The 23,825-nt window shown below is 36.5% G+C and overlaps 2 protein-coding genes across 5 annotated transcripts in view; one reads left to right on the top strand and one right to left on the bottom strand.

Annotated features, from left to right (window-relative positions):
- The first annotated feature begins 6,144 nt into the window (after positions 1-6,144).
- Positions 6,145-12,257, top strand: LOC107093166 (tribbles homolog 2-like). Of its 2 annotated transcripts, none has more exons than XM_015388026.1 (4): positions 6,145-6,689; positions 8,914-9,198; positions 9,330-9,622; positions 9,722-12,257. In XM_015388026.1, exons 2-4 carry the CDS (start codon positions 8,926-8,928, stop codon positions 10,206-10,208), a joined length of 1,053 nt encoding a protein of 350 aa, XP_015243512.1. In that variant the 5' UTR covers positions 6,145-6,689; positions 8,914-8,925; the 3' UTR covers positions 10,209-12,257. The 2 variants fall into 2 exon arrangements, with proteins under 2 accessions (XP_015243512.1, XP_015243513.1); XM_015388027.1 differs by having other exon boundaries at positions 8,911-9,198.
- A 2,050-nt stretch (positions 12,258-14,307) lies between these two features.
- The window catches only part of atrip (ATR interacting protein), a 13,481-nt gene continuing 3,963 nt past the window's right edge, over positions 14,308-23,825 (bottom strand). The window contains exons 3-18 of one of the 3 annotated variants that reach the window (XM_015388025.1): positions 23,404-23,486; positions 22,842-23,012; positions 22,659-22,771; positions 22,282-22,430; positions 22,098-22,199; positions 20,076-20,169; positions 19,613-19,777; positions 19,044-19,305; positions 18,914-18,952; positions 18,650-18,789; positions 17,269-17,405; positions 17,013-17,104; positions 16,780-16,863; positions 16,624-16,696; positions 16,355-16,546; positions 14,308-15,183 (exon numbers count right to left, since the gene is read on the bottom strand). In XM_015388025.1, the coding sequence (XP_015243511.1) occupies positions 15,110-15,183; positions 16,355-16,546; positions 16,624-16,696; positions 16,780-16,863; positions 17,013-17,104; positions 17,269-17,405; positions 18,650-18,789; positions 18,914-18,952; positions 19,044-19,305; positions 19,613-19,777; positions 20,076-20,169; positions 22,098-22,199; positions 22,282-22,430; positions 22,659-22,771; positions 22,842-23,012; positions 23,404-23,486 (1,970 nt within the window). In that variant the 3' untranslated portion in view covers positions 14,308-15,109. Of the gene's footprint in view, positions 15,184-16,354; positions 16,547-16,623; positions 16,697-16,779; positions 16,864-17,012; positions 17,105-17,268; positions 17,406-18,649; positions 18,829-18,913; positions 18,953-19,043; positions 19,306-19,612; positions 19,778-20,075; positions 20,170-22,097; positions 22,200-22,281; positions 22,431-22,658; positions 22,772-22,841; positions 23,013-23,403; positions 23,487-23,825 lie in introns of all 3 variants that reach the window. The other 2 variants (XM_015388023.1, XM_015388024.1) reach the window with 2 other exon arrangements.

Below are 23,825 nucleotides of genomic sequence, written 5' to 3'. Positions count from 1 at the left end.
ATTTGAAGATCGATTATATCAGCATTTCACAACGTCAACTCAAAGAAAAATTACTACATGCTTGAAAACATACTCTGATATTTACCAGCTAATGATTTTGCATTTTTTCGCATTAAAGCATGAACGTCTACATGCATACATGAGAACGGGAGTGGTCATTAGTACAACTGTTCTTTTCTATGAAAGTTATCAGTTCAAGCTTCCTGAGAAAATAATTTTTAACCAGAGAAATAAGGCAGACGGCAGGTTTTTCCTGTTAACCTGCTGAAAGGTGTTCCCTGAAAGCTCCATGTCAGGATCTAATTGATTAAAAAAAAATCTCATGGGAAGCATAAATTAAGAACCAAGCTTGGGTATATTTTTATTTTCATCAAAGAATCCTTTAGAGATCCAATTTACTTAAATTTCACATCTTCTGAACATTCTGACACTAATCCAGGGTTTTTTAAACCAAGAAATAAAAAAATAAAAAAATAAAAAAATGCTTCAAGCTTATCTGGGTTATATCCTCTGAGAACTGGCAAATCAAATATAACCTACAAACAAACGTAGCTTACTTTCAACGCTAAGTGATAAATATGCAGCCATTTCTGTTTGAAAGGTCAGGAGTCAATAACTTTACCCAATATGTTTTTGTGCTTATATAGAGTAGTATGGGTGTTAATTGACATACATGTGTAAATATGTTTTCCTTTGAGGTTTTATTTTAGTTAGTGTAAACATGAACTCTAAATCCAGAGTAAGTATTATTGCTCCTGTACATGATATTGGCTGATAAACCTACCAACCAATGCTTCAATCTGGTTACAAATATCTAGAGATATTTGTAACTAGATTGAAGCATGGTTTATCAAAGGTTGAGTTGAACTCGCAGATAAAAATAACCCTAAATACAGTAAAAGATACAGAATTCTTAAAGTTGTAGTTATATTTAGATACTTTATTATGTTTTTTTTTTTTTTAGTGGATCAGACTGAGGAGGAAAAGAGAACACAAAAGATTTGTTATGGGGAAGTAGTAGAAAAATGCTTAAGTGTCAAATGCTGATGCTAATTAGTTATTGGTAGCTCATAGTTACAAGAGTATTTTTACCAGATTTCGACATATAAAGATGTTCACAATTTTTACAGAAGTTTCCAAGTCTAGTCTTTTCTTTGGTTTTCTTAAAAGGTCAGGTAGACAGCTCCATTCTTTCTGTCCCCTGTCCATCTCTTCTTATCAACACCCTCAGAGCAGCTATGCCCTCAACAACAGCATCAAAATATATGCTAAGAGGGATAGAATTAGAACAAGACTTTTGAGCTTTTTGATGCAGAGGACAAAAGAACAAAGCAAGGCATAATTTCACATGCAGTTATTAACGACTGAAGCAACACTGAACTTAAATAGAAAAAAATGAACAAAGATAAACAAGGAGCAAAAAAGATGAGAAATATTCCCATGTTCAGTTCAACAGCTGTCCTAATTTCCAAATTATTTAGTTTAACAACATACTAAAAGTCTGGTAGGTTTAAAATAAAATGCAGGAGTTCTGCAGATTCTGAGGATATTTGGTTTAAACTCCTAATGATTCTGAAAACTTGGCATGATCGTATGCGTCACTTCCCTTTAAACTCTTTTTAATGTTTAATGGGTTTATAAGAAACAAATAAATCTAAATCTAAGTCCCAAAAATGTATGTTATTTTATAGCTCTTTATAGCATGAGTTCTAATTCTGTGTTGTTGCATTTCTTCCAATGTTCTTTATGTGTTTGCTGTTTAATACCACATGAAATACGTTATCTTTGTTAATGTGTCTCTCACCTTGGGTGGAAGTATATGTATATGAGTAATTTCAATAGTTCTATAGTAAAAGTACTATAGATTTTTTGTAGAATATTCTCAATAATTTCCATGTTTGGAATTTCTGTATTTAAAAAACATAAATATGCTTAAAAGCATTCTTCCACACTGATGCTTAATTTGAGTACACCAAAATATTGTGTAAAGGTAAATAGAAAAAAAGCCATTATCTTGATGATTATTTTGAGCTAGCTGTGGATATTTATGTGATTTGTATTAGAATATAACTGATTGACAAGCCAAATTCCTGGAAGCCTCAACATTGAAGTGTATAGGAAAAACAGACTATTATCTTCTTTTTGACTCACACCATCCACTGGAACACAAACTTTCAGTCATCAGAACCTTACAACACCGGGCTGAGCACGTCTCTACAAAAACAGAAGGGAAGCACAAAGTACAGAAATACATCAAATCAGCAAGGAAATCGAAAAGACATGCAGCAGAACAGTGAAAAGGAATTAACAAATCTTTTTATGTGTAATCTGTCATTTTTTATGAACTGTAAAAAAAATAAATAAATAAAATGATCTGCATGTTGCTCATATTAAACAAACCAAAAACAAATACATTTCATTTCCTGTCAGCTGAGTTGCGGAACCCTCTCCCTACAAAGATTTAATTCTCTGTGAAATAATGCCGATCATTCTTTCATAAGATCCTCCTCAAACGTATCCTCGTATGCACAAATTTACAACAAAAATCTCCTGACTAAATCCAGAAATAAAACAGTGTGGCTGGCTTTAACGAGAGCGGAAACAGAGGAAACTGGCTTGTCAGCAGGAACAAAACCTGCTCCCAAGCAGGTTAGCTCTTGGGAGAATGTTACTATAATAACAGGGACAGATTTTGAGGAAACTGTCTTTGTGAAACGGAAAACTCAGTTTCCCTGATTTCAGGTTTAGAAAACTTAGAGTTTTCAGTAAACCTGTTTTGTGAAACAGATCCCAGGACTGAAATCTATGTAGATTATAAAAGGTGTGTAAACCTGATCAAGATAAATACCGCCTCACTAACATGTGGTTTTCTCTGCTGAGCTCTGTTAATGAGATGATGTTGGTGTAATTTGTGCTGAAGCACGAACACATCTAAAAGACAGCACCTCTTAAAAACTGGACTTTAAGACCAATGTACCATCCATGACTTTATGTAAGTTCTCAGATAGATTAGAAAGTTATTTTTTTACCTCATATTATCAGTATTAACATTAGAATGATTTATGCCTTCAAGGTTGATTTTCAAACATTTATTTTTTTGTGATAAACTTTCCCACTCACAGAAAATCATGATTTGTCTATTCTATTAAAACTTCACTTTTTATATAATCATGAAAATTATTTTTGTTTTTACAGAATGAATATAATGAGAATGTGATATCAACACATGTGGGCCAAATTATTATCTTAATAAGTAATTTAAAGGTAACTATAGATGATGAATTAGTTACAATGACTAAACTGGTTACTTTAGTTGAGTAGGTAACCAACGTGAGTTAACTGGGTGATGCTGCTGGAGCTCCTACTACAGCAGGGATGCAGATTAAGGTCTGTTCTTAACAGATGGATTGAGGTCAACAATCAGTCTTAATTAATACAAATTACTCAGACATGGCTGTTTAAAAGATATAGCCACATAATTTTCTATAAACTATCAATCAATTTGTGTGTTTTTTCTTTTTTTTCCTTATTTACAGAAAATTTACATTTCTAAAACATGAGAACCCTCTAAAATCGTAATGCATTTAATTCAATAGTGTCCTTTTTAAGGTATAAAGTTCTCACTTTCATTGATAATCATAATTTTAAAAATGCAGATAAGTTTTTTTTAAAGTCCCTCAAATTGTTTTTATTAAATTCAAGAAAAAAGTTATCAGAGAAGGGGAAATCATTTTGAAAATAAAGTAAATGCATTTGAGAGAGCATTTATACACTGACATCAAAACATTATATTATTTTAGAGAAAATATTTTGTCTTAGAATAAATAAAAGATAAATTGACAATTAGAAAAAATTTTTCTACTCTCAGATATTGTTGTTTTGCAATAAGACTGGCTAATAGCAACACTCTTATTGCAAACACATTTTTCACACAGAGAGAAAAATCCTGAATCAGGAGCAAAGACTGAGGTTTTGAGAGTGAAGAAAAAAATTTTTGAGATAGAAATCTATTCTTGAGAGAAAAGGTTTCCACTCTGATTGCAAAAATGAATAAATATTTGAGAGAGCCTTTTTTCCCTGGCAATTATTTTCCAAAAGTTAGTTTATTTTTTATTTATATCATGGCAACATATTTTCTCTCAAAACTTTTTCTTTAGTCTCAAATAACATCAGTTTTTGCTATCAGTGTGATCATTTGTTCTCTCCAATACACTTATTTTACTTTGAAATTTATTTTCCCCTTTCAGATCACTTTTTTCCCCTTGACTTTGAAAAACAACACAAAACAATTCCAAAGAACTAGTAAAAAGATTAAAGGAAAAGGACAAAAGCTAGTCTACAAATTAAAGTCTTTATGCCTTTTTTTTCTTTAAAAAAATAAAAAAATAAATAATAAATATATATATATATATATATATATATATATTATTTAAAATAAACAAAAACATTGGTGGGTTCTGAGAGAAACTCTTAGAGACATGCACAGAAGAAGAAAAACGTGCAAGCACAAACTCACACTCACACTTTAGGGCAATTTAGAAACACCAATTTATTTGAACATTCACGCTTTTGGTCTGTGGGAGGAAACATATTTTAGAGAACATACAAACCCTAAGCAGAAAGACCATGAACTGGAAACTGGAACCTTTTTGCAACAAGGCAACAGTGCTACCAAATGTGCCCCCATCCATCCCATACAGTATACATGCCAGTTAGAGTACTTGATTTATAACAATAGTAAGATAATGAAAAGCTCAACTTGCACAAACACCTGTGATTGGGATCTAAACAGAGCTTCAGTCAGAGGCTTTTAGAAGATAATACATGTCAATTTCACTTGACAAAGTTCTAAAGTGGTATCTTCAAAGAGAGTATGTTTGAGCTTGTAATTTTCTCTTTCATGCTTAAACCTCTAACCTAAATGGGACAAGTGGAGCTGCAGAATGAGAATGACGGAGACCACAAAACAGTTTTTGTCATCAGAGGCTGGTTTAAGAAGATTTACCTGTCTGGGTTTTAAGGTAAAGGTTTAATTCCATTTTCTTTTTGTGTTTCTGTCCTTTCTGAACCATGGTAGAATATGTTTACTAAAATAGGAATGAATTGTGTAAGAAAGGCAAAATTCCCACTACTGGAACAAACTTGTTATTGTTAACTTCTAATACATTATCTCACCTTTTTATTTATATCACATATGGCTATATATCAAGTTGTAAAATTAAATTAACAGATTTTTTTAGGGCAATATCTCCAGTAGTTCCACCTCCTACAATGAAAGTAAATGGAAAGTATATCCATGTTCAATTAAAATTGTTTAATGTAATGTTCCCATACATTTTTATAAAATAGTGCATAACTGCCAAGTGGTTTGTTTTACATGAGATTTGTGTAATCAACAAGGTAAAGGCCATACAGGCAGGAGCCCTTTTGCACAAATGGAAACAAACTTTGGTGATATGCTGGAAAAACATAAACTCCACATTTTTCTTGATTTGATGTTTAATTGATATTATTCTATTATTAAAACAACTTAAGCCTCTTTGCATTAGTGAAATTTTGGGGGTGTTTATGTTGGAGTAGGAACTTTGTAGGTCAGGTACCTCTCTGATAACTTTTTTATCTTTTCTATTGAAATTTGTTCGCTTCTTCTTGTTCTTCGTGGTTACAGTATTTGTGTTACAAGCGTTTCTAGATCAAAACAGCGCCCTCTGGTGGTTAAGTGACACCAAGACGTCAAATTTAAATTTTATTTAAAACATTTTATATAAAAATATATATATATTGCATATTCACAATCGTATCGGAATACTTCGTAATAGTTTTGTTCTTTTCGGGAAACTTAGATGTAGTTTTCAACTTTCTATTTTCATTTTGAAAGATTCACTTTGTCAGGACTAACATGTGAATACGAGCGCTCCTCTACCGGGGCAGCCTCGGAGAGATGATGACATGTTTCCAGATATTTGTTGTAGTTTTATTAGGGAACTCTTCGTGGGTAGATAATTTTAGGTTCCAACTTATGTGTCATGATGACTCCAATCGGAAATGTGTGAGGTATGCCCCACTCCCCACACTGTTGCAGTCTGACGACCAACCAGCTGTGGATTGCAACATCTAAGCTCCGCCCCTCCGGGTTGACGACACCGCGGGACGAAACAACGAAACCAAACAAACCCGGAGCCAGCCAGAGCCTCTAGTCCGGTTGAAAGTTCTGGAGAACCAGCGACAGGCTCAGCAGAGCGCGGCGGGGATTCAACCTAGACTGACCGCATTCAATATCTGGCTCTTAGACGGAGGAAAGGACCGGCTTTTGAACACACTTTGTCATTTCAGCTCCGGAAGTAACAACAAAGACTCAACAAGTTAGTTTTTTTGGAGGTTTAACTACCTTTTTATTGGACTTCTCCGTGTAATTATTTGATTCATTTAAACGTCCAAAATAAACCAGACGACCACCGGCTAAAAGGCGAACGACAGGTTGCGCAACTAAAACAGAAGCAAACGTCATCTCCAGTTCTCCCAGTGCAACAGTGACTGGTCCCAGTTGGAGTTCGGTTTCAAGACAATAAGCTGCTTTCCCACGTCTTCGTTTTTGCAACTCTGCAACACAAAGAAGTGACCAGAAAACATTATCCACGGTGTTTTTCAGCGGTTTGACCCGCGCGCCGGAGCAGTCAGTCATTCTGAAGGTAAGAAACTGACCTGAGATCAGCAGAGCTGCTGGTCGCAATGGAAATCAATTAAGATTTAACTCCATAGAATCAGAACCAAAACAAAACAGGAAGCAAAAAAAATTGTTTGACTTGTTTAAACCAAATCAGCATGTAATTATTTCCTTTTTTAAAAATCATATGTTAGTCTTTTTGTTCTATTCGACACATGTTAGGCAAGGCAGGGATTTTACCTTATAATGGACCTATCATTTTTTTTTATAAATATTTAAACAATTTGCAAAAACCCAAGAAAGAGATAATCAACAGACAACAGAAATGTATAAAAACAAAAACGATGCTCACTGACCTTTTTGATGCATATTGATTATTTTGACTACCTAAAACCACATTTTAAATAATTTTTTCTTTTTTTTTTTAAGTTTCATTTTTAAAATTTGAAAAACAGTATCTAAAATATCTGATTACCTATAACCCTAAAAAAACACATTTTCTTGATTGCCAAGTTATTTAAAGAAGAAGTTGTTATAAAATGAAATCTATATTAGTAACATGTTGGGTTTTAATGTTAGGAATTCTATTTGAGGCTTTATAGAGTTGCACAATATTAAAAAATATGCAATTGCAATATTGTTGCTAAAAATGTGATATTTTAACCAACATACATCTGACTCACAATTACACAATGTTCCACCACTTTGTTTCAGTTTTAGTGTCTAAGCCAAAAATAAAAATATTATACCTCGGATGTGGGCATTAAGGGCAGTTGGAGCACACCCACCTGGCCAACTAAACATGCAGGTTTATAAGATTTTACCATTCACTGTGTAGACTTTCCTGATTGCAATATTGCACATGTTAACACTACAGTAATAACTAGTTTGATATATTGTGCAGTTCTGCTTTCCGTGTATGGATTACAATTGGTTTTGGATTACATTTTTTTTTTTTTTACAGTAAAGCAGTTTTGATATCCCCTGGATTATTTCTTCTGAAAGATTTTGCCTCAAACACAGAATGTAGGGATTAGATTAGCCTGATCGAAGATTTTACCGAACCTTTCCTTTCATATGATCACACATTATCTTAGCAGCTTTGTAAAAATACATCATTTGGTCTTTGAATATGTCTTACCTTATTTTTATTTGTTGCATTTCCATCTTTATTTCTTTTGTTTTCATTTAGATTTATAAATTTTTCTGCCCGGAAATAATCCTGTTAATCTTTATGCTATTTTGTGCATTTTAACAAAAATACTTTATAATAATCTTTAATTTCAGTTGCATTGAAAAATCACTTATAAGGTTGCAACTTTTATGGTTTTAAACCACAAAAAGGGATTAATGAGATTCCCAAGGAGAGATTGCATGGTGCAAAGTTTCTGCATGTGGGTTTTCTTTTATGAATAACTCAGTAGTCATTTCTCTCCATCGCTTTATTTTAAGCTAGTTTCACAATCAAAAGTGTCAAGTGAGGCCAGATTTGCTGTGTGCATGCCAGTGGGTGGATGACGTTGCCTCAGTGACATTGTGACTCAGGTTGTTTCAGCAGGAGCGAAAGCAGTGTTGCCCCATAGCCGGTTTCCACAAAGTGTCACCAAGGTGACCACATGTTATGAGAAACTAACTCACACAAACATAGACTCACACACACACACCCGCACCCTGGTGGTGCATGCATGTAGGTGTTGACTGTATTTAGAGCATTTTTAAACTATAAACTGTTTTGCTCTGATGCAACGATCTGAAAGCTGTATGCTTGTCAGCTTACAGGAAGTTGCATCAGGAAGCGTATAGACACCGACTGTGTAACATGTAAGCAGGAGGGATGCAGAACACAGTCAGATGTGATACTAATACATCATTTTTCCTAATGTCACCAAAGAGGTTTTGGTGTAAGAATGAGGCAGAGTCACAGTTACTCCTGAAGAGGGTGCTGTTGTGCAACGAGGAGAAGATGTGAAAAATGTATTGATTAAGGTAATAAGTGGCTTAAAAATCTCAGAAAAGGTTTTATGGAAACTTTGCATCTTAGAAAGTTCTCATTGTGGATTTGGAGTTCTATCTGCATTCTGTGGTGCTTCAAACACATCAGAGAGGAAGTGTTTAGGATTCTGATGTTTGCTGCTATCTATCGGGTTTAGTTAAAGTGGTAGATATCTCAGAAATACCAGCATGAAAAATTTATTGTTTGGTATAACCGGGCTAATAATAATAAAACTCATGTCATTTGCCGTCAGCAGCAATACCTGAGGATGGATGTGGCCACCACCAGAAGTCAGCTGTGTCTGAAGAGGCTGCTGGCTGAGCCTCAAGAAAACTTACCAAAATGTAAACGAGCCTGTCTGGAGACCTCCCCCTCTGCAAACAGCCTATCAGCTTACCTCACACCAACAAACCCGGCACCCAAGTCTAGCCCGAGTCAGCCTCCATCCAGAGTTGGAGCGTACCTGCTGTTAGAAAGCTGTGAGAAGGAGGAAACCTATAGAGCAGTGCACACGAGCACACAGAAGCAGTACACTTGTCAGGTAAGACTGGGCCAACAACAACCAAAAAATAAGCTGCTAGTAGTGGCAACAATGCAGACGTCCTTGAAAATATAACCAATAGTGATATTTTTTTTTTTGTACTACAAGTATTTGCATGTTTTTTGTTGCAGGTTCTACCTCTGCGTGGTTTCCAGGAACGGTTAGCAGCCTATGACCGCATCGGTAAACACGACAACATCTGCAGTCTGCAGGATGTGGTGGTCGGTCAAGACAACCTGTATGTTTTTCTTCCCGATCATCATGGCGACATGCACGCATACGTGCGCAGCAGGAAGCGTCTGGAAGAGGAAGAGGCGGGACGTCTGTTTGCTCAGATGCTAAACGCAGTGGTACACTGTCATCAAAAAGGAGTCATCCTGAGGGACCTGAAGCTGCGACGATTCGTATTTATGGACCAATACAGGTAAGATGCAGCCTAAGGTCACATTACTGATGTTAGAATTATTCTGCTTCAGACCTAGAAGGAAAATAACATTTTAGTTTATTTCAATTTTCTTTCCAGAACTCGTCTTGCCCTGCTTGGCCTAAATGACTGTGTCGTTCTACACGGTAACCTCAATGAAGACTTTCTCAAAGACAGACACGGCTGTCCTGCTTACGTCGGCCCCGAGCTGCTCACCAATGGAAACGGCTCCTATTCTGGTCGCGCCGCAGACATCTGGAGCCTCGGCGTGTCCCTGTACACCATGCTAATTGGACGATACCCTTTCCAGGACACGCAGCCAACTGCACTGTTCGCCAAGATCCGCCGTGGGGTGTTCAGCCTTCCCAATAGCTTATCCCCACAGGCAAAGTGTCTGATCAGCTGCATGCTGAGGAAGACGCCTGTTGAGAGACTGAAAGCATCTGAACTTCTGATGCACCCGTGGCTGACCAACCATTGCATGCAACACCACAACGTACACAAGTCCCATCACAACCAAAATACCACTCAGAACAAGCAGGAGGAGGAAGACCAAGTGGTGCCAACATGGACGGAGAAACAATAACACTTTAATACACAAACACTATATCTTCACACATGTGGGTATTTATAATAAAACATGCCTGGCCAAAAGTCAAACAGTCAGTCACCATCTAGCAGTGGTTTTATTGTAATGCATTTCTTCAATGTGAGTAATTGACTTTCAGTTAGAGCTGCATTATTTAAACACTTCATTTTAATGTTGTTTTAATCAATACTTGAACTAATGATAAAAAATAAGCTAAAGGCAGGGAATGCTTTTCCTTTTGCAGTTCCTACAATCTATTTCATAACCAGAGCCTAAATGAATTATAGCATTGTGCCATGCAAAGTGGCTGTGCAATTTGAAAGAGACAGCGATTGATGACAGCTTATTATGATGTATTAAATTAGTCAGCTGACGGCATCTTTTTAGGGCCATACAAGGACTAAAAGGACAAACTGCATTTACCCTACAGTTCTGCTTTTATGGTTCGTTTTCCTCAGTTACATTTCAAACATCTAAGTTCCTTAAGATAACAATCATTCACCATTTATTTCAGATGATATAAAGGTTTTTTTTATTTTTAGAATGAATAGCTCTTAACTTATCTTCATTTATTCCATCTACTTCTGTCTTTGCTTGATGAAGAGCAATAATTTGATCCAGCTGAAAATACATAGCATATCCTTCACCGTCAGTCTGTCATCTAAAAGCTTTACTTTTCAGCACAAGACTGCAATTTTATCTTAAGCTCAACTGGTTTCTGTCTTTTTGGGCCAGGCAGTGTGTACTAAATTAACAACTATAACCTTAATTCCCATTTCAAGGTTGAAACATTTCTCCATGAAAGTCATTACAAGTCATTTTGTTATTTTTAACAAATGTATTGATAGATGAAGTGATGAACACTACCAATGCTGTGGTCCTGGATTACTTGAACCTTGGGTGCCTTTTTCAGTCGGTTGTTGTGTCTCAGTTTATGCTCCGCCTCTTTCAGACTGACTCGTCCAACATGATGACCCATCTAAGACTTAAACCTACAGTTCCTCTTTCTAATTATCTGTTCTGCTGCCGTCTGTGATGCTTGGAACTGGCTTTAGCAATTAACAGGGTTTTAAGGGGTATTTCTGCATGACATGCAGTGTGAAAACCTTTTAGGTATATTCGATGTCAGATGAGTATTACTTTTTTTAAAAGGGAAGCTGACCCATAGTAGACTACTTTTATAAGATTTCATGGTTTTGTTTTTTTAGTGATGTATATTAAAGATTTTGGTAGATCTTTCCATCAAAACAACAGTCTGTTCAAACAGCCAACTGGATATGTGGTCTTACATACAAAGTGGTTGGTATAATACTGTATATTTAAAAAAAAAAAAGATAAATGCTTATTAACATTTAATGGCGACCGTGTTCATGTGTTTTCTTTTTACCAACTCTTGAAATTAGCTTCAGCTTCACTATTTACAGCTTATACTGATGTTTCAGGTGTTCAAATTTTTGCCTGAACAGAATTTCAATCAGTCTCTGGAGGAGGCAGAGCCTAAAAGAGGCAGCACACCGTTCAATTGTTTACATTTACAAATCCTGGTGGTGATCATAACAACCTTTACGGATTTAAAACGTGTTACTGAGATCAATGAGTTTAACTTGTATTTTTAGTTTTCTTATAAACTTATTTTTATTTAGCCTGTATTTAATTAAAGATTAAAAATGAACTTGGAAATTACCACATAATAAAAATCAAAAAATTGTAAAGTTACTGAGAATATCTATAGATTGGATTTAATATAAACAAATAAATGTGAATAAATAAACTTAAATTTTTTGGATAATTAAAACATATTTTGGGGTTTTCATGTTCCAAATTGGATGAAACAGCTTGTTGCAGATTTGCCATTATTTAACATATTTTTTAAAGAATAAAAAAATAAGCACTTAAATACCCCGAAAAATCGTATGATTTTGTAGTAACAGAAGAATTATTCTTAACTTAATCTGTCCTGCTTTACTGACTAGCTTTAAGCCTGCAAACAGTATGCCTTTTATTGTACAGTGCAATTCTGATGTCAGTTGTAAAAATAAAAAATAAAGGCTGTTTTAATGTAATCGTGTATAAATATTGGTGTTTTTATTGATAACTTTTGTTTACTATTGACATTTTTCTTTTTGTTTTTCTTTTACTGAATCAACTTAATGGGACAGTGCTTTATAATAATGAGCATGCAATATTGTTTTAAATATATTGGATTTAGCAATGCTAACTTCCATTCATAGACAAATACCTGCACACAATTTCAAACAGAAAAATAAGTAAAATTTAAAAGATATATATATATATATATATATATATATATATATATATATATATATATATATCAGGCTTTATAAGTAATTTTATGCAAACAAATAAGTGACTAACATATTGTTCTAATGGCTCTAGGTCCTTTTCATAAAGATGCTATGAGTGAGGGAGGGGCCAAGGTTTATTTGCTGATGTATGGGGCTTAAAGTAATGCTGCACTGTTACGGTAGTCCACCATTTATGTCCCCTGCAGGTCAACTGGCTGTAAAAGTAAACTACCGGTATGTAATAATTTTCTTCACTTAAACAAATTTTGCAGTTTGTAAGTGTTTTAGATAACAGAAAAAAAAACAGCTACTGGGGAAACTAAAGACGCACATTTACAGATTATGCAGTTGGTGAGCTCCAGGTCTCATCTGCAATTAGCGTCAGTCTTCAAGCTGACAACCACTGCACACAGCTCAACTTATATCAGCTTGTAATATGTTTAGTTTTACAAAAATAAATTCAATACAAAAAGCCAGATAACTGCGTAATAAGAAGTTGAATCTTGGGACTAATCCGATGCATTATTTGTTTCGGACCCAGATCTGGGGTCAAGTAACGAACCGAGGCCACAGATCCATTCATAGTCCTTTGTCACTGAGAAAGATACTTAGGTTGATTTTACTACAATAACATATCTATGGCCATATATTAAAAAAAAGCTATATTTTGATTGATGCATTTGTCCATTTTGCAGACCTAGTTGAAATGTCCACCTGTGAGCACTACACTGCTTGCATCAAAATACATTATGCCCAATCTTAGATATCAATGTGGAGAGGTTTGTCTCCCTTTAAGATACAAAAAAGAAACACATGCAGACAGTTAGGGAACATACATCATATAATGCTTCAGGAGTAGTGTTGCTGGTATCTGGCTCATATCAGTCTGCAGTTGTCTTTGTGCAAAGAGTTTTGAGAAACTTACTCTAACATGTGTTATTAGATACTCTGACACAAACGTATTGTATCCGGATACAAATATATTTGGTAGGGCATCGCTACTAAATACAAGTATTGTATGCATATTTTTGCAATTGTTTATTTTAGATTTCTGGATTATTTGCACAGTAAAAGAATAATACCTCCAACAACTTACAAATATTGTCAAATTGTTTTATATTTGGGTTATTTATTTGCAGTTATCCAACCACTTGAATCTCTGATTTTTATTCCTATGGTATCAAAAATAGCATCTAGTATAAAATATTTTCCTGTGTATCGAGTTTACAATTTTAGTATAGTGACAACCCTAAACTCAACAGATTAGTCCTGCTACTTTTATCCCCTTTACATTGTCCTGCGATGAAGGGTGATAACAGGAGGCTGCACACAAGCCTTTTCTTGTAAGAATCTTTTGACAGTAGGAAGTATATATATATATATATATATATATATATAAAAAATATGAGCGCTTAAATCAGCCATCTTTTCTGAGCTCTACATCCATATTACATGTATCTGAGGGTTTTGCATGAAACAAACCTCGACAGGAAGCAGCTCTATAATGTTTATGTTCCATGTATGCTTTTACTTTGACAGGAGATGCTGTGTAGTTGCCAGGGTAACGGCCTTAGGACAATAAAATGTTGGAGATGGGGCTGATTATCTATTACTGAATTTGCTCGGTTTAATATTGAGATCGTTTAATAGATACTGATTGTAAGCAGACATTGACTTGAACTTGAAAACTGAAAAAAAAAAGCTATTTTGCTTTTTGTTTTATTTTGAAATGGATTAACCAAAGAATGAAACACGCACAGATTATGTTGGATGGTTTTGGACAGTTTAGCAGTGTCTGCAATTCAAAACAATATACATAGACTTTTAACCATGCTTAGGTTATTAATTACCATCAACAGTGAAATAAGATTTAATGTCTCCATTATGTGGATCTTTATTCACTTTACCTGGTGTAATGTAATCAGTTGAAGTTACTAAGCTACAAACATTAAATATATCACATAATTTTGGGCTCAATAAAGGAAAGAAAAAAAAAGAAAGAGGGTTCCTACACAGTCTTAAAGAAGCTGGCTTTTAATCAAGACAAGAAAGTGTAAAAAATGAAACACTAGAAACATTTTTGAATTTGCATTTTATCTTTACATGAATAAGATAAAAAAGGACCCTTTTAAATTGATAAATAGTCTAACTGTAACTCAAAAGAATGAGCAGAAATGTTTAAAGTTGTTTTGTTAAATAAATCTTCTTTGTCAATAAATCTAATACATTTTCTGTGTGTTTTAAGTTTTAAAATCAGTTTTTAAGACTTCTTCTGACTACAGGAATTAGTAAGGACTGATCATTACAGCTCCATAAAATAATGATTTAAAGTGAACACAGTAAACAGATAATATCTAAAGACAATGTGGGTTTATTCACCTCATTTTTTATTGAATTAATCAAAAAGCAGAACAATTATTTCTCCCCAGTCTACTCCTTCATTCAAAGCTCAGCTCTGACCCATTATTCTTGTGCTGAACAGAAAATCTGCTCTGTCCTCATCTTAGACTTCATCAGCTAATCCAGTCTTTAAGCTGTCCTTCATACTGTACATGCAGAGGTGCCACTGAGGGACTCAGCAGTAGCAGCAGGTTATGAAGCAGGGTCAGTTTCCATGTCATCAGTGTCGTCGCCATCAGAACGGCAGATCTCCTCCAAGGCCAACTCTGACAATACAGAAGTAATACATGTAAGGTTAAACAGCCAATACTCCGCTGCTACAGGCAGCAGAAATAAAAAGGTCAAATAAGGATTTTTAAATATAAATTACTGCATTTTACTGATTATGATCCAAGGCAAACAATACTTGATAAAATGTATTTGTTCACCACAAAGAGGATTTCTAGCTTTGTCATGCAAACAAGTCATCAACAAAATAAACTCTGGATTATTAAACCACTTTATGCAAAGACAAACTCTCGGTTTAAAGGGGTCGTAGAATGCAAAACCGAGCTTACATTGTCTTGGAAGAATAACGATAGTTCAGTGGGTAAAATGGACGTACAGAGAAGTTCAAACCCCGTCGACACCTCCTTTCTCTGCAAATCTCACAAATCTAAACTTCCACCATAAAACGGGTGAATCCAAATGAAGCCATGAGTTGACATAAACTTGGAGATGTTCCCTTATTTGTACTTTTGTGTCGACTGCTGGGCCGCTGACTGGACCTCAGCAGAGATCCATGAGCCCCCCATCCTCAGCCAGAAAAGGAGGGGTCCGGTAAGGCAGGCGGGGGAAACACGGGGCCGCCTGTGTCCAGGCTACAGTCAACAGGCTGGGTTTGGTCGCTCCGTTCCCCGCTGGCGCCCTGTCCGTGTCCACCCGGGTTCCTGGACAAGCCCCGGGGCTGATGGCTCGGTTCGTGTGCCGGGTGTGTTTCAACTACGTGCTACACTGTAGTCGACCAAAATCCCGGACGATTTTGAAATTCCCCCCGGACATTATTTTTTAGGTATGAAAAGTAGAACATGTCCAGGAAAAAAGGGACGTCTAGTCAACCTTTCATATCGACAATTTGATGTTTCAGTGAGTGAGTGCTTGTTGCTATGATGCGTCTTTGCTCAGCAGCTTCGCTCAACCATAAACCAACCAATCAGTGCATAGCTCATCTAAATATTAATGATCATACCATAAAAGGAAGAAAACCTGTCATTTCACTCTGGGGCTTTTAACCAGGCTTACATTAGGGTGCATAGAACAGCAAATATGCCATTTTGAAACCCAACCAATGTTACACACCCTATTCGGAGACCTTAAGGACCAGCACCAAATACCCTATAGAATCGTTCTATGACCCCCTTAAATCTCAAAGATTATCTATGTTTTGTGTCCATCTACCTTCGCTGTCACTCAGCTCAGGAATCTTGATCAACGTTTCGCGCACAGAAGGGATCATCTGGTCATACATGTGCAACACTGGCCTGCAGCTTTCAGAGAAGCTCCTATGATGCAGCAGCAGCCAATGAAGAAGCAGCAGACATTCTCTGAGGAGAGCTGATGCTGTGTCGCTCCAATCAGGTGAGCAGGCCACTGAATAAAAGAAAAATTTAATTTTAGGGAACTAACTGTACGCTTAAGAGAATCCCTCTTTTCTTCTCCAAACTTACCTGATGGTTGCTCTTGAGAACCACGAAGATCCAACCACTGACGATGGAAAATTATTACAACTACCTGAACCAACTGCGAAGGAAAAAAAAGTATATTGAAATATATGTATTGTGGAAAAAGCAGATTATTTTCAAGAATCAGAGAGAGTAGTTGACCTCAGTATAACACTGGCAGGGACTCTGCTCGTTTTTTGTCCAGCTCTCTGTCCTCTGAGTCACTCTGCTCAACAAACGCACAACCTACAGACAGTGAATCTCTGACATTAGCTGGGTTTCAGGAGGGTTCACACACTTCTTTCACATTAAAACTGTTATCGAGTTAATTTATAAAGGGTTATAAAATATACCTCTTGTTTCCATGTATCAAATTAAAAATCTATTTTTGTCACCTGCAGGTCCAGCAAAATCAAGTCTGTACAGGTTGCTCTGGTGTCTGGTCTGGTCCTGATCAAATGGAACACCTTAAGGAAAATACAGGTATCTGCAGCAAAACAGGGGAGAGAAACAGTGAAATCAAACTCCTTTTATAACATGGATGGAATTTTATGAAAGCAAAATAAGTGCACAACAAGGGTAGATACTGAGTGAGTATGTCCCATCAGAATTGCATCAGAAGTCACTTGAGTCATTTTGTTAGAGTCTCACCATGCTGGGAGCAGAGCTGTTTGGCCAGTGATGGATGGTCAGACATGGCTGTGAGAACAGAGACACACTCTGAAACCATTTGCACCCTGGTGTCTTGTGATAAACACAGACATACCACCTGCAGCACAGACTGCAGCCTGAGAAAAGAGAGGAATAAACCACATTCATCACTAAAGCATAACATTAGGAATATAGCAGGTTTATAGGAAAGAAAATAAATCTAATAAATATGCAGGAAGTTCATTCTAAGCTGCATTACCTGATGATTAATACAGAAACAAAAACAAATTCAACCTTCTAAACCTACTCTTAATAATAAATGAATAATAAATGATTAAGCCTATGATTCTATATATTTGGGAGGGGTTTCCTTAACAACACTGAAGTGGTTTAGATTTGATCTTAAATCATTTAATAACAGACATATTTTACTCCACTCTTAAAAAGCAATAATAAACTCTTCTTGGTTTTCAATAGCTTAATTACACAGTATAGCTCAATATTAACCTCTGACATTTAAGGAACAGGTATACTTTTTTTTAATCTTTCATAATGCTGTTATTCAGCAAACAAATTATTATACCAAAGGCAGCTTTTATTTCTTACTTTATTTGTGCTAATTACCCTAACATTGTTCTGTCTACAAGTAAACTAAAACTTGCAAAGAAAGCGAATGTGATGATAGTTGTACCCCAATACTGTTGGAAAGAAATGACTAGAAGCGACAAACCGGAATGGAGGGAGACTTTTATACAAGCCCTCCACCAAGGATTTCTGTTCTGCATATTTGAGTTTCTATTATAGCAGCTGAATGATTGTGAGCATCAATAGCAGCTCATTCAAAGCCCGTTTTAAAGCATTTATTTCTAACTTTGTAACTGCATTGGGGAATGCATACTGCAAACCGAAGGAGGCACATAACATACTGGAAGCATTGTTGCTAAGCAACGAGGCAGATCAGGTATGATCTCAGTTCTTTTACCACTGCTGTTGGGGCTTATTAGGTCCAAAGACACAAAAGTTTTCAATAGTTTGGTCAGATCAAGGGAGGTTCATATCCACAGCACAATAGTTTGTTTGGAAAAGGACTAAAACCACCTCAAAGAGTGAATATCAGTCCTGTTGGTTGGTTCAGATTAAACAGAACCGGAATAAAGGCATGAAGCTAGGGGGAAACAACCTCCTTTCCATTTAAAACCAAATGTAGGTGTGAATACTAAAAATAAACAAGTCTTTTAATAAAGTGCATATTACTTTAACTCTATTAGAGTCTACATTGCCTCTTAAGTCCTCACAGTCTGAATATTTTCAATAACTATTGCTGCATCTCTGGGCTGTCGGTAAATATAGACCAAAATAAAAACAGCTCATATAAATGTACCTGTCAGAATGAGCGGGCGGAGTCCTTTTTATGAGGACACATATAGTCTTCAAAGCGTTTAGGGTGAGTTTCTCCTTCTGGGCACTGTTACCACTGACACGGACGTCACACAGCCGGAGCAGTGACTGCAACAAGGCATTCTGGGAGCAAAGACCCACATGTCCATCAGAGCAATCGCTCTACAAAAAGACAAATTAATGCTTTATTAATGAGAATCAGCGGTTGTAAAGCTTTATTTTAAAGGTATGCCTAATTTTCATGTACCTTTTCTGTAGTTCTCCTCAACAACACTGCTTCCACCACCTGAAGAGCAGTTTATAAAAAGCAAAATATATTACAATATAAAATTAACCCAAATGTGTTCAACATCATTCCCTCTTTATGATCCCATTACCTCGTTGCTTTGGGCCAAAAGTAAGTAAAGAATCTTAAGTGCTACCAAACCAGTGTCCTCTACACTGAAACCTGTGACACCAGCCTCATCCGGTCTCCCCAGCACATGAGAAACACTTTGGCATTTTGGGAGCGATATGGCAGCCGTGGAGTCCGACCCACGGATGCCAGCAGAGGAGCAGCGAAGAGAGTCCAAAGTGGAACAGAGCTGAGAAAGATGTAGATCTAACAGAGGGAGAAGGAAGACTGCTCCTGGGCATGACCTGCAAATAAAACAAACATTTATTTTTATTTTATTCTCAGACTAATGTCTAGCAATATCAAAAGCAGAAAAATGAAGTTACTGAACAAAAAGCATTTAGTTAAACAGAAAACCAAATAAAGAGATGAAGTAAAAAGCTACATCCCAACAGCTGTGATTCAATGCTGCTTTTACAACACTTTACCACAAGAGGGCCCTGTTGCCCACAAAATATTTGAGTGATGTAACAATTTCTGGGCCCAAATCCTCCAGTTTGAATCCAGACAGTCTAGTAGAGCTTTTGGAAAGGTCCAAGTCTGCCAGACTACCTGTTATCTGTATTGCTGAATGTGGTGGCTGTTGGACTCTGACTCAGAGTGCCAAGTCTGGCTGCAGCCAAGCTTTGGACCAAACTCAGGGGAGCTCTGGGGACTTCGACGGCGCCGGCACCATCCAGGGGATCAGAGTGAAGCTGAGAGCCACTCGACAGCTGACTGAACACAGTGACATGAAACAACAAGTCATTCATTAGCATTACATATTCAGGAAAACTGAGACTAGTTCTATGTCCTACAAAAAATAGGCTGCAGGCGTTATTTCCTAAAACGTTATATCTAAATTATAAACATTTAAACATAAAAATTTCTGAAAAGAATTAAATATCATTGATACAACCCTTTAACCTTTTGAACGTATTCCAAAACATATAAATCTGCCTTCTTCACTGTGCCTTCCCTAAAGCCTCAGCAACTATGTAATGTGGGGTTCTCAGTTTGTTGGTACGGCGTTTACCTGAATTCAGCTACAGTCATGGACAGCAGGTGTGAGAGGCCGAGGCTGCTAGGAAGTAATGGCTGCTGTAACAGCAGACCAAGCAGGACGCCTCCTAGAGGGGAACATCGAACCACAGCATGTGAAGAAAAGTCCTTCCTAACAGTGCCTCTCAGAAAATAACAAAATAGTAATTTTTTTAATATTTGAATGACTCAATGGCAGTTCAATTCCTGGCTTACAGCTAATGGTAAACAAATTCTCCAAGAAAAAAAAAGAAAAAAAAAAGAAGAAAATTCTTCATAGATGGATTCAATTTTTTTTGTATTCCAATCTTTTCTGTATGATTACAGAAAAGATTGGAATAAAAAAATATTGAATCCATCTGTTTTAAACTGTCCACAGCATGTGTGCTTCACTTTTTGAACTGAATCACTTTTACTATTAATCAGGGTTCGCACAGCATAATGCAAGTTAAATTCAAGACTATTTAATGGTACTTGAAATAAAAGTTAAGACCAACTTCACAATAAACACAAGACAAACTGGGTAGGGACAAATTTACCCAAATGTTTATCTTAAACAATGATTTAAATTACTTTTTGGCCCAGTAGAAATTTTTAAAATTCTGAAAAATTTTCCATCTAGGAGGAGACTTAAAAACAAACAAATAGGAGATATATGTTTAACTTCTGAACTGAATTCATGAACTTTGATAGCCTATTTTCGTTGAATTTACACTTCCCAACATTGCCCAGATAAAATGATATTGGGGCTGCAACATCGTTTTTATTTGTTCCGCTATCTGAACAGAACAACTAATGGTTACAAGGAGCTGTTCAGTAAATGTAAAAAAAAATATATACTGTCAATTATCTGAAATGGGGCTGCTCAGTGTGACAGTGCGTAGCACTGCTGCCTTGCAGCAAGAAGGTTGCATGGAGTTTGCATTGTCTCCCTGTGCATGCGTGGCTTCTTTCCGGGTACGAACGGCTTCCTCCCACAGTATAAAAACATGACTGTTAAGTTAATAGGCTTCTCTAAATTCTCCTTAGGTGTGAGTGTGTGTGTGAAAGGTTGTTTGTCCTGTTTGTCTCCATGTTGCCCTTGGATGGACTGGCGACCTGTCCAGGGTGTACGCCGCCTCTTGCCCATTGACTGATGGAGATAGGCACCAGCACCCCTCGCGACCCCCGCTGAGATAAGCGTGATGAAAAATGGATGGATGGATGAATAGGGGTTACAAAAATAGATCTTATTTATGACTTGGTAACAATTAACAGCTATGAATGAGTGATTTAAGACATTTTAAAACGCATTAAGGTCTTAGTTTTATATTAAAGAATTAAATCCTTTTAAGACTTTTTTAGGATCCGCAGGAACCATGATTCATTTTTCACTTTAATGAGATGGTCCTGTAAATACTACACATTCAGGTTTTATTTGTTGTTGTTTTTTTCCTCTTTTAAATAGTATAGTATGTTTTTTTTTCTTCTTGCCTGCTTTATTTTAGATGAATTTATAAATATTTTAGTAGCTTAAATAACAGTTATCCTTGAGTTGGAGCAGCAAATTCTGTCTTACGGAAACACTAATTGGAACAATCATATCTGTCCTCACTAATAAACACAGAAAGATTGACTGCAGTGTCTCTCAGGACACTAGAGACAAACTTTGATGAAACTGTTAAGTGGGACATAATCCTAATACTGATGTAGAATGATTTTGCTCTGAAATTGGGCCTCTCTTTGAAATGAATATATATTCTTACCCGACTCAGACTGGTATCAGGGGCAATTAATGGGATGCATTAATTTGGGATGTCAGATCAGGACATCCCAAATAAATGCAGTTTAGTCAGGTAATAGAAATTTGTTTAGCCTATTTTCACAACTAACACATTTTCCACAATCCTCTTGGGTGCAACATTATAAGATGCATATATTTTCACATCGCTTTCTGAATAAGTAGCACAGCTGTGTCATTACACAGCTGGCTTTAGATGCAGGAGGCCTTAAGAGGCAGCTGTGCAGAGGAACAAACCTTGGTGCTGCATCTGTGGAGGCCTGACAGACTGGAAGGGGTCTGAATGAGATATTTCATGTCCATCACTGGATCTGCTGCTGGATACTCCTCTGTCTGCTGCTGCATCAAATACACAAAATTTGGTGTTAATAGTTTACCGTTTCAGGGTCTTTAAGATGTTCCCACTGATCTTGTGACTCACATTCTCTCCGGGTTTTCACTGGCGTCATTCGAGATGAAATCTGCGCTCCAAACACCTCCTTGGTGATGAAACCATTTCCTTTTGGAGAGGAGGAGGAGGAGGAGCTGCCAATCACTTGCATCTGGGGGAGAGTGCTGAGTACTTTAGGACTAAAATAAAAAGGGAAAAACAGGACAGCAGTCAATCTCAACAAGGGTGAGAAACTATTTGCCGGTATGTCACACAGTCAATAAGAGCTGAATGTATATAAAAAAAAATAAAGATGGCTGCAATTATCTAGAAGATTAAAAGAAATTGACAGTAAAAAAAAATTATATGTGCAGCTGAAAATGAAACATTTCATCATAAGATCTGATGTCAATGATAGAGATGCTCACCTATTCCTAGCCAGAGGAGAGGCCGTCTTGTTTTTGTCTGAACTGAGAAGTTTGGTTTTCATCTCATTGATTTCTGCTTCTTTAAACTGCAGCTCAGACTGCAGAGACTGAACCTGCATAGAGTAAACATACAATGGAGTAGCTGTGAAGTATGAACATGTCCATGTCCTTCACAAGAGCTACCTTCTTGTTAAGCTCCTTCTCCCGGTCACTGTGCTCCTTCTGCTTCTGAGTCTCCAATATAACCTGGTTCTGTCTTTCAGCTTCCTTCTCTTGTTGGGCCGCTTTTAGAGAGTCTCTTAGGACGCGGATCTCACCACTCTTCAGTAGGATCTCATCCTCCACCTCCTTTAACTAATAACATACACAAAACTCATATTTAAAAAAAACAGAGGACAGTGAAATGCTAAATACCTAAATTCTAGATCTACTCGGGTGTTTAGCTACACCCTTTTTCAAAGAGCAGTTAACAAGTGTTACCTTTTAATATGCAAACTAGCTTCTCTGTGAAGCATTTTACCGATTTAATTCATATGAACTTTTGAAAAGCCTGTGATCTAAGAAAATAGATTGACCTAGCTACGCCAGAATTTTCAGGCTTGCGTTATGATTCCAAAAAAATTCCAGAAAATTAAAAAAAAAATATTTTGTTGTGACTAACAAAATGACATATAAAGCAGTTAATAGAAACATTACAGTCAAGATGTTTCTATAGGAGACATTTGGTAAGATCAGAACGTCTAACCTTCCTCTTCAGCTCTGCATGCTGGGCCTCCAAACGCCTGTAGGAGTCATCTCTGCCTGACCCAAACTGCTGCTGCAGGTTACCTGAACACAATAAGACCCCGCTTCATCCACTTGTGCGACAAAAAAATTAATACAGGAAAAATGTATTTGACTTTTATGCTCTTTCCTTATGCAGACTGCGGCAGCTGTTCATCTGTGGCTTAACATGGTGGTCAGCATCCTGAAGGTCCAGAGGCACAATCGGCTCTTTGGACCATCTTTAATGGATCTTGATAACTTAATAACTGACTACAAATGATAAATAATGTTTTTTTTAGGTTTAATTGGGTTTTCAGTTTTATATATGGGATTATCAACCTCCATTTGAAGAGAATGTTTATTTTATTTCCATTTTAAAACCTAAAGATACAAAAAATAATA

This window comes from Cyprinodon variegatus, unplaced genomic scaffold, assembly GCF_000732505.1.
Source record: "Cyprinodon variegatus isolate N-32 unplaced genomic scaffold, C_variegatus-1.0 Scaffold411, whole genome shotgun sequence".
NCBI lineage: Eukaryota > Metazoa > Chordata > Actinopteri > Cyprinodontiformes > Cyprinodontidae > Cyprinodon > Cyprinodon variegatus.
The sequence above is the reverse complement of the archived record's forward strand: the minus strand, read 5'-3'. Positions and strand labels throughout refer to the sequence as shown.

Coding starts and splice junctions, on each gene's coding strand:
- LOC107093166 (XM_015388026.1), top strand. CDS start 8,926: ATGGATGTGGCCACCACCAGAAGTCAGCTGTGTCTGAAGAGGCTGCTG. Junction 9,199..9,329: donor AGAAGCAGTACACTTGTCAG/GTAAGACTGGGC, acceptor TTTTTGTTGCAG/GTTCTACCTCTGCGTGGTTT. Junction 9,623..9,721: donor GTATTTATGGACCAATACAG/GTAAGATGCAGC, acceptor TTTTCTTTCCAG/AACTCGTCTTGCCCTGCTTG.